Source organism: Callithrix jacchus, chromosome 12 (genome assembly GCF_049354715.1).
Source record: "Callithrix jacchus isolate 240 chromosome 12, calJac240_pri, whole genome shotgun sequence".
Lineage (NCBI taxonomy): Eukaryota > Metazoa > Chordata > Mammalia > Primates > Cebidae > Callithrix > Callithrix jacchus.
The window spans coordinates 87,210,577-87,225,272 of NC_133513.1; the positions used below are offsets into that span (position 1 = coordinate 87,210,577).

The 14,696-nt window shown below is 36.3% G+C and overlaps 1 protein-coding gene across 5 annotated transcripts in view; it reads left to right on the forward strand.

Annotated features, from left to right (window-relative positions):
- Positions 1-14,696, forward strand: part of TBC1D12 (TBC1 domain family member 12) — a 123,073-nt gene that overhangs the window by 32,896 nt on the left and 75,481 nt on the right. For 4 of the 5 annotated variants that reach the window (XM_002756452.7, XM_078346089.1, XM_078346090.1 and 1 more), the window contains exon 2: positions 8,671-8,794. The exons of the other annotated variant lie outside the window; for it this stretch is intronic. In XM_002756452.7, coding sequence (XP_002756498.5) covers positions 8,671-8,794 — 124 coding nt within the window. The remainder of the gene's footprint in view (positions 1-8,670; positions 8,795-14,696) is intronic. 5 annotated transcript variants of the gene reach the window in all.

Sequence of the window (14,696 nt, forward strand, 5' to 3'; positions counted from 1 at the left end):
CTTGGTGGTGTGTGCCTGTGGTCCCAGCTACTCAAGAGGCTGAGGCAAGAGGATTGTTTGAGCCTGAGAGGTTGAGGCTGCAGTAAGCTGTGATCATACCACTGCACTTCAGCTTGGGTGACAGAGCAAGATCCTGTCTCAAAATGAAACAGAAAAAACTAGTATTTTTGGAAACATACAAAAGTAAATATGTAACAGATATGTGAATCTTGATGTATAGTATACACTGGTGAGTACTTTGTCCAGTCTCAGATATAGAATGTTATCAATCAGTGCTATTGAAATATAACTGAGCGTCTTACTGTTCTGTTCACCCCTGAGAGGCAACAACTATCCTCACTTCCTTGCTTTTGAAGCAATAGATTTTGCCACCACGTTATTTTTGCTGTTATATTTTTGAGCTTTATACAAATGGTATACAGTCTGTCCTCCAGTAATGTAGTTTTGTTCAATATTGTTTCCTTTAACATCATTTTGTTATACATAACATTGATGAGAAAAAAAGCAAAATCCTGGGCAGGGGCCACTGACTGGAGTTTGCACATTCTCCCTAGGTCTGCATGGGGTTTCTTTAGGTACTCTGGTTTTCTTCCACATCCCAGAAATGTGCATGCTAGGGTTAATTGGTGCGTCTTAGTGTGTTTGTGTGTGTCCTGTGATGGAATGGTGTCCTCTGGAGGTTTAGTTCCCGCCTTGGTCCCTGAGCTGCTGGGATAGGCTCTGGTCATCTGTGACTCTGAATTGGGATAATTGAGTATATAGTTACTTTACTTGTTTTTATTAATCTTTCTTAAATGTGTGTGTAGCTCACATTTCAGTGTTCAATATTAGAAGTGTTTTGGTCTTTATTTAGAAGTTTGGTGATGCTTTTTGACCAGCAGTATACTATTAGAACTTGACTCTTGTTTCTATCAATTTTCTTATGATAAAATTGAAGATGCAGCTTTCAAGAACCTATCCTTGATGTTAAGTGAAGACTTAAAATACAGCTGTGTGCGGTCTGCATCTTTTTTGAAAAACAGCAATGACAACAACAACAAAAACTGACTTGGTGTCTTAGTCCATTTTGTGCTTCTGTAAAAGAAAACCTGAGACTGGGTAATTTATAAAGAATACTAATTTACTTCTTACTGTTCTGGAAGTTGGGGAGTTCAAGATTAAGGTGCTAGCATCTGGTAAGGGCCTTCTTACTGTATCCTCCCATGACAGAAGAGAATTAATCTACTCTCCTGAGCTCTTTTTATTGTGGCATTGATCCATTCTGAGAGTGGAAGCTTCATGACCTAAACACCTCCCATTAGGCCCCACCTCCCAACACTGTTGCATTGGGGATTAAGATTCTAACAGATTAATTTTGGGGGACACATTCAGATCGTAGCACTCAACATTGTTTTTTCAAGATTCATTCATGGTGATGGATTAGCTTTGGTTGCTTTTCACAGTGGAATAATACTATATTTGCATATATACCACAATTAGAATTCTCTATTCTTCTGTCAGTAAATTTTTGGATTGTGAGTAAGTTTTTGGTCTTTTGAACAATATTGTCCTGAATGTTGTATATGTGTCTTCCAAATGTACATGTCCACGACTTGCCTAGGATATGTAGCTAGCAGTCTAATTGCCAGATGGAAGGGTATGCAGCTATTTATGAACTAGAAACATCTGTCTTTATATACCTAAATATCAAAGCAAATTTAGGTCATGTAGGTTTCTAAGAGTGTTCTTCCTTCCCCCTGTAAACTTGGTATTATCAGGTTTTTTAGGTTTTGCTAAGATTTTATATATAGTGGTCAATACATTACAAATTTTACTCTTTTTAGTTCATGAGCTCCCTTTTTACTAATGAGGCTAAATATTATATGGTAGATCTCATTTGCCATTTGTTTTCCCTCTTTCTGCAATACCTTTTATCTGTTTTTTTATTAGATTGTCTTTTATGAAAGTGGTTAGTGGGAGTTCTTTATATTTTCTGTGTACTAATTTTTTGTCATTTGTGTGTGCAAGAATTTGTCCTGCAAATTTATGTCTTTTTACTTTGCTTATAGTACCCTTTGAACAGAAGTCCTGTCCTTAATTTTTATGCTGGTGATTTTGTCAAGTTTTAAAAATTAATGCTTTGAGGACTTATTTTTAGATTCTTCTCTGTGAGATTAGAAGAAAACTTCTGTGTTTATTTCTAAAGCTTTCAAAAGTTTGCCTTTCATATATAACTTTAATCCATTGGGAACTGACTGTGGTATGTCGTAGGAATCCAATTTTACTTTCTTTCACATTGATAACCAGAGGTCCCAATATCATTTATTATACAATCTTTCCTCATTGATGTGCGGTGCCACTGGTGTTTCCATTTATGCTTGGGTATATTTTTGAGTTGTATATTCTTTCTTCATTGATTCATTCCTTTATCCCTGGGTCAATACCATATGGTGTTAAAAACTATAATGTTATGAAAAATTTGGATATCCGTTAGGGCAACTCAGCCTTGCCTTTTTTCTTCTTCAAAATGTCTTATTTTGGGTCCTTTATTCTTTAATATAAATTTTTGAGTTTCCTTTAAGTTCCTAAAAAATCTTGTTGGGTTGCTGATGGGAATTGGATGAAGTTGATTGAAAAGTTTAAGGAGAATCGCTATTTTTTACGATAGTTTCTTCCTTTCTATAAAGGTGAACTATCTTTCTATTAAATTAGGTTTTCTTTAATGTGTTTTAATGTTGTATCATTTTATTTTAATATTGTATCATTTTCTCCCTATAAAGTTTTATAAAGGTTTCATTAGATTTCTTTTTTTTTTGAGACAAAGTCTCACTCTGTCACCCAGGCTGGAGAACGGTGGCACGATCTTGGCTCACTGCAACCTCCGTCTCCCAGGTTCAGGCAATTTTCCTGCCTCAGCCTCCTGAGTAGCTGGGATTACAGGCATGTGCCACCACGTCCAGCTAATTTTTGTATTTTTAGTAGAGATGAGGTTTCATCATGTTGCTCAGGCTGGTCTGGAACTCCTGACCTCGTGATCCACCTGCCTCGGCCTCCCAAAGTGCTGGGATTACAGGTGTGAGCCACTGTGCCTGGCCTGCTTTTTTTTTTTTTTTTTAAATCTTAAGGTCAGCAACTTGCTAAAAACTATTTTTAATAATCAGATCTTTTTATGTTATCGGTGAGTAATGACTTGCTTCTCCATTTTCAATCCTTCTCCCTTTTCTCTTTCTTGCCTTATTACACTAGGTAACACCTTCAATACAATGTCAAATGGAAATAGGGATTGTAGTCTATAGCCATACCATTCTGCATGATCCTGATCTCAGAAGCTAAACAGGGTCAGGCCTGGTTAGTACTTGGAAGGGAGAAATAGAAATAGTAGCATCCTTGTTTTGTTTCTGATTTCAAAAGAACATGTTTCTAGCATTTTATCAAGAATGACTTTTTTTTTTTTTTTTTTTTTGAGATAGGCCCTCACTCCCGTCACCCAGGCTGGAGTACTTTACTGTAGGTTTTTGTTGAGTGTCCTTTATCAATTTAAGGAAGTTCTCTTCTGTTTCTCTTTTAGCAGGACCAAGACCTTAGAGATTACGATTAACATCTTAAACTTATGACAACCTAGTTTAAATAAACCAAATTACTTTCAGACATGGACAGACACTGTGCTACTATCCCTTTGTCCCTCTTCCTTTGTGTTATTGTTGCAGATTCATTTTTGTAGATTGTGTGCCCATTAACAGAAATTTAAAAATACTGTTTGCATATTAGCCTTTTAAATAATATAGGAAAAATCAGGAGTTACTAACAAAAACTACAATAATATTGGCTTTTATATTTACCTATATAAATTACCTATATAGTTAATCTTACCAGTGTTCTTTATTTCTTCTCATGGCTTTGAGTTACTGTCTAATCTCTAATTTCAGCCTGAAGTACTCCCATTACCATTTCTTGTAGGGCAGGTCTACTGGTAATGAGTTCCCTCAACTTTTGTTTATTTGGAAGTATCTTCATTTCTCCTTCTTCTTTTTTTTTTTTTTTCTTTTCTTGAGACATAGTCTTGCTCTGTCACCCAGGCTGGTCTGCAGTGGTGTGATCTGGGGTCACTGCCACCTTTGCCTCCTGCTTAAGCAATTCTTGTGCCTCAGCTTCCCAAGAAGCTGGGATAACAGGCATGTGCCACCACACCCAACTAATTTTTGTATTTTTTTAGTAGAGATGGGGTTTTGCCATGTTGCCCAGGCTGGTTTGGAACTTCTGGCCTCAAACAATCTGCCCACATCATCCTCTCAAAGTGCTGGGATTAAACAGGTGTGAGCCACTGTGCCTGGCCCCTCCTTCATTCTTGAAAGATAGTTTTGCTGGATATGGAATTTTTGGTGGGTAATTTTTTTTTCCCCTTTCTGACCTTTAAATATGTAATCTTACTTCTAGCCTCCATGGTTTCTGAAGAGAAATAAGCTGTTAATCTTATTGAGGATCCCTGGTTTTGATGGTACCTCTCATTTACTGTTTTCAAAATTCTCTGTTTTTGAGTTTCACCTGTTTGTAATGTACCAGTGTGAACCTCCTTGAGTTTATCCTGCTCAAAATTTGTTGAGCTTTTTGGCTGTGTAGATTAAGTCTTTCCTCATATTTGAGAGGTTTTTGATAATTTCTTAAAATGCTTTTTCTGCCTCTTTGTCTTTTTCTTCTTCTATGGTACATAGATGGTACACTTAGTAATGTCTTACAGGCCCCTCAGGTTCTGTTCCTTTTTCTTCATTTTTCTATTACTGAGAGTGGACAATTTCAATTTTCTTATCTTCACATTTGCCAATCCTTTCTTCTGCTTAAATCTGCTGTTGATTGCATCTGGTGAATTTATTATTTTAGTTGTTTTCAGCTCCAGAATTTATTTGGTTGCTTATTATACTTTCTGTCTTTACTGATATTCTCATTTTGTTTATTCATTTTCCCTCTTAGTTCTTTGTCCATGTTTTTTTATTTTCAGTCTCCTAGGGCTTTTTTTTTAAAATGAAGTTGATTAAATGTGTTTGACTAATAATTACATTGTTTGGGCTTCCTCAGGGATGATTTTTGTCAAATTCCTTTTTCTAGGGAATGGGCTATACTTTCCCATTTCTATGTGTCGTGTTTTGTAATTTTGTTGTTGTTGCTGAGAACTGGATACTCTGAAAATTATAGTATGGTAACTCTATAAATCTGTTTCTCCCATTCCCAGTGATTTCTGTTTTTGCTTGTTGAGGGCTAAAGCCACCTATTTGTGGCTTTACAAGCTATTTTCACAGAGTGTGTATTCCATATTGTGTATAGTCACAAGTTTTTGTTCTGTTGTCTCTGTGGTTAGCTGGTGACCTGACAAAGATTTCCTTAGATATCTGGCTCCAAAAAAGGAGACAAAAAAGGTTTTACCTTCTTTAGTGTTCAGATAAATACTGTCAGTGAAAGCTACTGCTGTGGAGAGTATTGAAACATGCATGTGCCTGCATCTGTCCCTTAGGGCACTCCAGACCAACCAAAATGTACAACTCTAAATTTTGAAGGACATGATCCCCACTGTCACTCCTGGCACCAATTAGCAACTTCAGGAACATAGGCTGCTATTCCCACTGCCACAAGAGATAGTGGATAGTGGTGATGGTGGTTCTGAGGAATGGGGGAGGGTAATTGGTTTATGCATACTGTTTATTAATACTTATGAAGGATCAATAGCCTCTTTTTTCATCAAATACTCCCTTGGTTGTTCAAAGGGTTTGATCAGGTCCCAGAGTTCTATTAAAGTACTTGATTTCAGTTACTTTTACTTTTTTTTTTTAAACTCTTACCTTTTTTTGAGACAGAGTCTTGCTCTGTTTCCCGGGCTGGAGTGCAGTGGTGCAATCTCAGCTCACTCGGCTTGAGCCTCCGCCTCCTGGGTTTAAGCAATTCTCCTGCCTCAGCCTCCTGAGTAGCTAGCATTACAGGTGTGTAATGCCACCACTCCCAGCTAATTTTTGTATTTTGAGTAGAAACAGGATTTTGCCATGTTGGTCAGGTGGGTCTTGAACTCCTGACCTCAGGTGATCCACCCACCTTGGTCTCCCAAAGTCCAGGATTACAGATGTGAGCCACCCGTGCCCAGCTCCAGTTACTCCAGTTACTCCTTCTAGCTCAACTTTTACTTTGGTGGGGAGACTAACCCCTAGATCTTTCCATCCTATCATTTTGTATTCATGATGTCTTTTGAAGTTCAAATATTTTAAATTTAATTAAGCCCAGTTTATAAACTTTTTCTTTTATAAAGAAACTTTATAAACTTTTATAAAAGAAAAGACACTTTTATAAACTTTTTCTTTTATCATGCTTTTGGTGCCATATCCAGTAATTCTCTGCATAAGCCATGGTGACAAAGATTTTCTCCTGTGTTTATTAGTGTGGGTAGATAGGAAACCTTTAGGGTGCAGACAGGTCGCATAGAGATTGTAGAGAAAGTATGACTTGGTGAGAACTGTCTGGCCTGTGTGGGGCTTGCAGAGGAAATTGGCACACTGATGCTGGCAGGAAGCCTTTGGTGGAGTCGTTTTTATGTTGAGCAGGCTTCAGGAACACCATCTCCAGGTTGAGTCTGCAGGTTCATCAAAAGGCTGCAAGTTTGCTGAGGGGCTGCAGTCTGGGCATCTGGCTAAGCAGAGTTTTACTGGATGTCCACACTTCTATCCTTGATCCGCTGAGCAGCCCCTGGAAACCACAGGAGAGCCCGTTTTTCCTTGTGTCTTTTTGGTGTCCTCTACCCAGAAAGCTTAACAATTTCATGTTTGTTTTAAAGGAGAAATGATTAAAGGAATTTTGCCTATTATCCCAGAGCATAATGGTGAATTTGGAGCTATGAGGTATTAGAAGAATGATCAACAGAAATAATAAAAAGATAAACAAACTGGAAGGAAAATGATAGATACAAATAAGATGTAAACATTTGTTTAAATCAGCTACAAAGTGTTTTCTTGATAAGTAGTGTACAACTTATCAAACATTGTTTATATTAATAGACCATCCTTTGAGGCTTGAAAATTTTTCTTAGAAGTATTCCTAGACCTTGGCATATTCACTACTGAAAACTTTCAGCTGTTTAGTGATTTTATGAAGTAGAGAATTAAGCCACTGTACATGGTCTCTGAGGTGAAACCTCCAGAGTGTCTTAAAGTAGCAATTATTCTAAGTGTCATATGTTTATCTCCATTATACATCTGAGGAAATAAGAGTTTCTTTTCCTTCCTTTTTTTGGAGAAAGGGTCTTGCTCTGTTGCCCAGGCTGTAGTACAGTGGCAATATCATAGCTCACTGCATCCTTGACCCCTGGGCCCAAGTGATTGTCCCACCTCAGCCTCTCAAGTAGCTGGCACTACTTGAGAGAGCCATGCCTGGCTATTTTTTAATTTTTGTAGAGACAGGGTCTCACTACTTTGCCCAGGCTGGTCTCAAACTCTGGGCTCAAGTGATCCTCTTGCTTTGATCTCCTAGTGTTGGGATTACAGGCATGAGCCACTATGCCTGGCCATTTCTTTTCTTTATTATTGATTAGCCTTCATTCTTTTGTAGGAGTCCCTTAACATTTTTCATTAAAAACGTATTTTCTATTATCACTATTCTGTACTTTTAAGATATATTGATATGGCATTTTGAGTATAGATAAATCTAATTATTTGGAACTTCAACCTATTTGAAGCTGTTTGTAAGTAATTGTATGTGTGAATTTAAAATTTTCTATATGTTCATTTAAAGCTTAGGCAAAGGGTTTATACTGAGTTGACTTCATCAGTGCCTATTTGTAATTAGTTCATGGGCTGCTGGTCATGTTGTTTTGGAGGTTATGTATTTTGAGTATCATCCCTGCTTACATAAAAAAATAGATACTTAATTGGGTTGGTTAGGGCATGGAGATAATAGATAAAATCTTAATACTTGTGCAGGTTTTTTTTTGGTTTTTTTAGCTTTTGCAGTGAGAGATACTTTCTTTCTTGGTTATTGACTCTTTTGTAATAAGCTTTCTTATACATAACTGGCCTAGGAAAAACAGTTTACATATATGTGTTATAGCAATGGAGGGTTAATAAATTATAATAAAATTATATTATTATAAATTATTACTATAAATAATATTTATGCAAATATATTACTTAATTCTTTAACTTTTATATCATTTCTTTTAAATGTTTTTGTTCTCAGAATTTTGGCTATTAATTTTAAGTACATATACAGTCAATTCTAGTTACTTTGTAGCTGAGTTAAACAAATGTTTGCATCTTATTTATGGCTATCATTTTCCTTCAAATTTATCTTTTCATTATTTCTGTTGATGATTCTTCTAATACCTCTATATAAGCCAGATACTCTTTATTTTATTTTACGTTAAGTTATGGGACACAGATGCAGAATGTGCAGGTTGGTTACATAGGTATATATGCGTGCCATGGTGGTTTACTGCACCTATCAACCCATCATCTAGGTTTTAAACCCTACTTGTATTAGGTATTAAGCCAGATATTCTTAATTGAGCTTTGTTATTCTAAGTAATAGTGGTATAAATAGTAGAAATAGCTTTATTTTAAAATATTTTTGTTTTTGCCTTGGGAGCAAACTTAGTATAAAATTACTGTTAAATAGCTTTCTGGTTACAAAAAACACAATTCATGTAACTTTTCTGTGTTTCAGAAACCTTTTTCCAAAAAGGACAAAGGAACTCAAATCAGTTGTCCATAGTGCTCCTGGTTGGAAATTATTTGGTAAAGTCCCTCCTAGAGAGAATCTTCAGAAAACATCCAAAATCATTCAGCAGGTAAGTACCGACATAGCCATGTAGTTGGCCCTAGCTTTTCAAGCATTTAAAAAAAAAAACCATATTTTATTTTTATAATTTTTCTAGATACAGACTTTTGGGATTATAGGTATTTATAGGGACCTGCTAAATTTTATAGAAAAACAGATCACATATTTTCCATTATCTTTTATAGTTATGAAAATTCTTCAAAGGAATGGAACATTGATTTTTTTAAACCAGTTATTCCTTGAATAGATTTTTTAAAAAATTCAGCTAATCATTCTTACCACATACTGTTTGACTCCAGTTGAAGTTGGTAGCATTGGTCAGTGGCACAGATGTCTGAGTGTTGGTAGTTGTGAACTGATAAAATAGTAAAAAGCAAAAACTGAGTAGATTATGAGGTTGAACTCTTTCCTTTGTCACTTTTCTGGTGTCCTCTCTAAACCAAGGACTTTGTAAATGAGTAGAGTTGGTACACAATCTGTTTCTAGTCATTTAGAAACGATTTCTTCTGATACTTCTATTAATATCTGTATTCTTGAGTTCTTAAGAGTTTCTGATGTTGACATGAACTTTGGCTCTTCAGTACTAGAATAGTGATAATAGAAACCAGTGAGACTGGATCAATCTGCAGTGTTTTAAAGTTCAAAAAGGTTATTGCTCAGAAGATATATAATACATTTCCTATTTTTCTCCTTTCCAATTGTAGTTTACCAGATTTAGCACAGCTAGCATTTATAAAAACAATCATATGAAGGCAATAACCGTCATTCAAATTGGAAAAGATATCTTCCTTTAAGGATTTAATAGTGTTCCTTTTATTGCTCAGAAGAAAAACTGATTTTCCAAGTAATATGAAGAAATAATTTTAGATCTTTAAAAGCATTACTGTATTTAATTCTTTGTTCTAATTTTTGCATTGAATTTATTTTTTCCTTAGGTAAAACAGAATGTTAGGGAAACACACTACGTTTTACAACCCATATTATTTTGTAGTTGATCCTAACCCTTCTTGGCACAGCTGTCAAAAGCACTAGCTGTTTAACCAGAACCAAGGTGTTCACCCCCACAGAATGTACATGGACAACCCTAGAGGACTGCATGTTTCTCCCTGAGAGAAGCAAAAGACAAACAAACAAAAGGCAGTCTTTCTAAGCAGCCCCTCCCTTTCCCCTTTGAGGGATTTGCCTGAACTATGCAGCTAGTCAGCGCTCAGACCATGTGCCTCCTCCCCTCCCTGTAAACCTACTTAATTTCTTTTTTCAAGAGACTGGGTCTTGCTATGTTGCCCAGGCTGCCCTCAAACTCCTGGGCTTAAGTGATCCTCCTGCCTTAGCTTCCTAAGAAGCTGGTACCAACACCTCGCTTGTAGTTAATTTTCTTTACAAGTGATTAAAATAGTGAATAGTTTATCTATTGGTACTTAAAACTGTGCAGTGTAATCCCCAAGCCATGTGCTCAGACATTCTGGTGTGCTGCACTTAACACAATGGGGTGCTGTGGGATATTTAAATTTTTTGAGGCAAACTCAGTGATATTCCACATCAGTTGGATATGGTTTAGACTGTTAATTTGAAGCAGTACACAGTTCCAACATTAAGTGCCACTACATACTTTTCTGTGGCATAATATCTTTGTGAATCTGTTTTTTATAAGATTACTGTGATGAAAACCAGATACTGTACAAAAGTCATTGTGGGACTGGAAATGAGGGTGATAGCTAATCTGATTTTAAGGTTTGAGAAATTGTATATAGTGCACAAAGCCACACATCCCATATTGGTAATCAGTTGTGGTTAAGAATGAGACTGGGCATAGTGGCTCATGCCTGTAATCCCAGAACTTTGGGAGGCTGAAGCAGGCAGATCATTTGAGGTTAGGAGTTCAGGACCAGCCTGGCCAACATGGTGAAACTCCATCTCTACCAAAAATACAAATAAGTAGCCAGACATGGTGGTGCATGCCTGTAGTCCCAGCTACTTGGGAGAGTGAGACAGGAGAATTGCTTGAACCCAGAAGGTGGAGGTTGCAGTGAGCCAAGATCACACCACTGCACTTCAGCCTGAGAGACAGAGTGAGACTCCATCACACATACACACGTATTTTTTTTTTCAATTTATGTGGTTTTTGTTTTTGTTTCTTTTTAGTGGTTACTAAGTGTTAGGATATATATCCTTATTAAATTGTTTAGACATAGCTACTTATTAAACAGAATAATTAGGTATTTCTTTTGGCTTAGGAGTTACTGTGAAAAAATTACTGACACTGAAGACATTGACCAAGAAAGGTTGGAAACCTCTGCTATTTATCTTCTTCTTTTTTGGGGGCGGGTGCGGGGGGTGGGTGGTGTAAAGTCCAAAAGCAACTTCTCGCCTAGAGTTTTTCGGAAGACCAAGATCGCCCTCTAGAGGCAAAACAGTGGTCTTGCTACTGAAGGTTTCTGTAGGTATTCTTAATTTTTTATGATAGTTTAAATATGTATGCACATACATTTTTATATCTTTATATAAACTAACATTCTATGATATTTTCTTACCATAAGTCTCTGAAGAAATTACTAGTTGGATAATTATTTTTGCTGATATGCTGTGTACCTTTAATCTGCTGTTTTCATTTTAGAAAGCCAATGCCTCACATTCTCCTTTATATATATATGACATAAAAACTTGATGAATGCTCGGGAAAAGAACAGCTCTTTTTTATATGGGAAGAAGACGTAGAGCTGAAATGTAGTTTCTGCCTCTGTGGCCCCTTCTCTGATCCTTTAACAGATTATTGTCTCCCTCAGCCACTTACTTTAGTTTTTGAGCTTTCCAGCTATGTCACAGGTATTAGGGTATATTTTAGTGCCCTTTTTATGGTTAGGTTTGTTCTCTGGGGGGCATTATGTATAGTAAAGTTATTGTTCTTCTGACCCTTTCCTACCTTCCAAATATGTATTGGCTGGGCACAGTGGCTCACACCTGTAATTTCAGCACTTTGGAAGGCCGAGGCGGGTGGATCACTTGAGGTCAGGAATTTGAGAACAGCCTGGCCAACGTGGTTGAAACCCGGTCTCTACTAAAAATACAAAAATTAGCTGGATGTGGTGGCAGGTGCCTATAATCTCAGCTGCTCAGAAGACTGAGGCAGAAGAATCCCTTGAACCTGGGAGTTGGAGGTTGCACTGAGCCAAGATTGTACCAATCCAACCTGGGTGACCAAAGCAAAACTCTGTCTCAAAAAAAAAAAAAAAATATATATATATATATATGTATCACTTTTACCATGTGATGGAAAATGTTTTTACTTCTTGCTTTCTGCTTCAGTGTGTGTCCTCTACTCCTTATCTGTCTAACATTGCTGTCCTCTTCCCTGCAATTATCATTTTTCAAAGTGGGTATGATTTTCTCTTGATAGTAATGGTAAATTTACAATTTTGTATCTCTGTTCTAACTTAGAAACATTTTTTCACAGCCCTGATTTTTGAATTCTCTAAAACAATATAAATATAAAACTGTATCTGAGATTCTTTACCATGTATGTTTTCAGATAGGTGTTATATGTTTGGAATCAGAAACCAAAAGTGAAGATAATATCAGTAAAGCCATGAGGAGTGTTACGACACTTCTGTCCTGTTTTGGGATAGGGTCTTAAGCTGTTATGGCTTTAGGAAATGAAGAGGTAGCTAGTAATTTAGGTGTAAAAAACTGCTTAGAGAAATTATGCCTCACTTGTTTTTTGAATGGTAAAGCAGTCAGATTTATTAGGAGATGAGAGTAGTTATTTTATTGGCTAATAACTTTATAAAGCAGGTCTTCGGAAAGAAGTCTCTAGGAGATGGGGCTTGTTATGTTGCCCAGGCTGGCCCCAAACTCCTGGGCTCAAGCGATTCTCCTGTCTTAGCCTCCGGAGTACAGGGTACTACAGGCGCACATCACTGTGCCCTGCAGAGTTGCCATATTTTTTAAATATAACTGTGTTATTAAGCCAAACATTTCTTTAATGGAAAGACATCTGTAAGATTATACACTAAGTAAAGAAAAAAAGATTTAATTTACAAAGTTTTTGCTGGGTGCGGTGGCTCACATCTATATCCCAGCACTTTGGGAGGCTAAGGCAAGTGGATCACTTGAGGTCAGGAGTTTGAGACCAGCCTGGCTAACCCCATTTCTACTAAAAACACAAAAAAATTAGTGGTCATAGTGGTGCTTACCTGTAACCCCAGCTACTTGGGAGGCTGAGGCAGGAGAATCACTTGTACCTGGGAGGCGGAGGTTGCAATGAGCCAAGTTCACACCACTGTACTCCAGCCTGGCTGTTTCAAAAAAACAAAACAAAACTTTTTTCTCTATTAGTAGGTGCACAGATAACACATGATTATATTCTCTTTATAAAGTATAAAACATAGAATGATATGTCTCAGTTCACTTTCCTTTCACATTTTTAGGCCTTTTAAAATTCAGTTTTTTGTGTGTGGAAAACACGTAATTATTTTTGGATGTACATATTTTGCATATGTGGTATTATATATGTTTTTTTCTTTTTTGAAATTAAAATAAATTTAATCTTTTTTCTTTAATAGAGACGGGGTTTCACCATGTTGGCCAGGATGGTCTCAATCTCTTGACCTCGTGATCCACCCGCCTCGACTTCCCAAAGTGCTAGGATTACTGGCGTGAGCCACCATGCCCGGCCTTATATATGCTTTTTTTTTTTTCTATTCAAGAATGAAATGTCACCATGTGTATATATATATGTATACACACACGCACACACACACACACACACATACAGATGTATATATATAATTTAACTCTACATGTTTTATACCTGTAGCTTTTCAGAGATATGTGGACTCGTAAGGGAAAGATACCTGTAGGTTAAATGTTAAATTTTTTTTTTATTCCTATACTAACTTTGATTACAAGTCTAATCAATTTTAGTGCTTTCCATGTTAACCGTAAAGAAACATAAAAAACATTTTAGGATTATGGCAAAGTCAAACTGACTGAAGTTTGGCATTTAACTCGACGGTCAATTCCCAAATCACAAGAACATTCCTAGTATTGCTTTTTGAGGATTATCACATGTGTTCTCTTGCAGATGTGAAATTCAGCTTGTGGCCTTTTGAACCAGTTGGTGAGCCCTGTTAAAAATTGCATCTTATAATCATAGATACTATTTTAGTTATATCATAGTGCAGTTGACCTGGGTTTTTTTTTTTAAATTAGTAGGTAAAGTTGGAATACAGCTACATTGTTTGTCCTATGAACTCCAGACTGCAAGTGAGAATGATTTCAAATGAACCATGTTGTGTATAATTATGATACAATTGTATACTAGATTGAATATGCATGATTTATGTCAAACTGATAATCTTTCAGAGAAAGTTATCTTTTTTTGCTAGACTCTACTTTTATACTGGCATCTTTAACGTGAAAATGAGATTGTAGTACTTACTTAGATGATCAAGTTTTTCATCAACATTCATGCCGTTTTCTGGTGAAGTTTAAATTGAGTGGTTGAATCAGTTTCACATAACTTTTGACAGGCAAGGAAAAAAGTTTTAAGACACTAATTTCTTAATCAGAGTGTTTCAAATTGTCCAAAAGTAGAATAGGTCACTTTCCTTAGGTAAGCTTTTGCTTTACAACATTATGGAAAGGACTAGCATACATGTGTTTTGTGAGCAGTAGTTAAATGTTAAATACATAACACTTTGAACGTTAGTGCTTAATTTTCTGCTTTCTGATTTTATTAGTATGTGTAATGGAATATTTGAAAAGAAGTTCATTGGTTTTAATTATACTTAAATATAGATACTCTGGCTGTAAAATTTGGCTAAATACTGCAAAAACAAAGCATTTCTTTTACCGATGTTAAACTGTAGAGGGGCTGGACTATTCAGAAGTTATTCTTAAAAAAAAATTTTTTT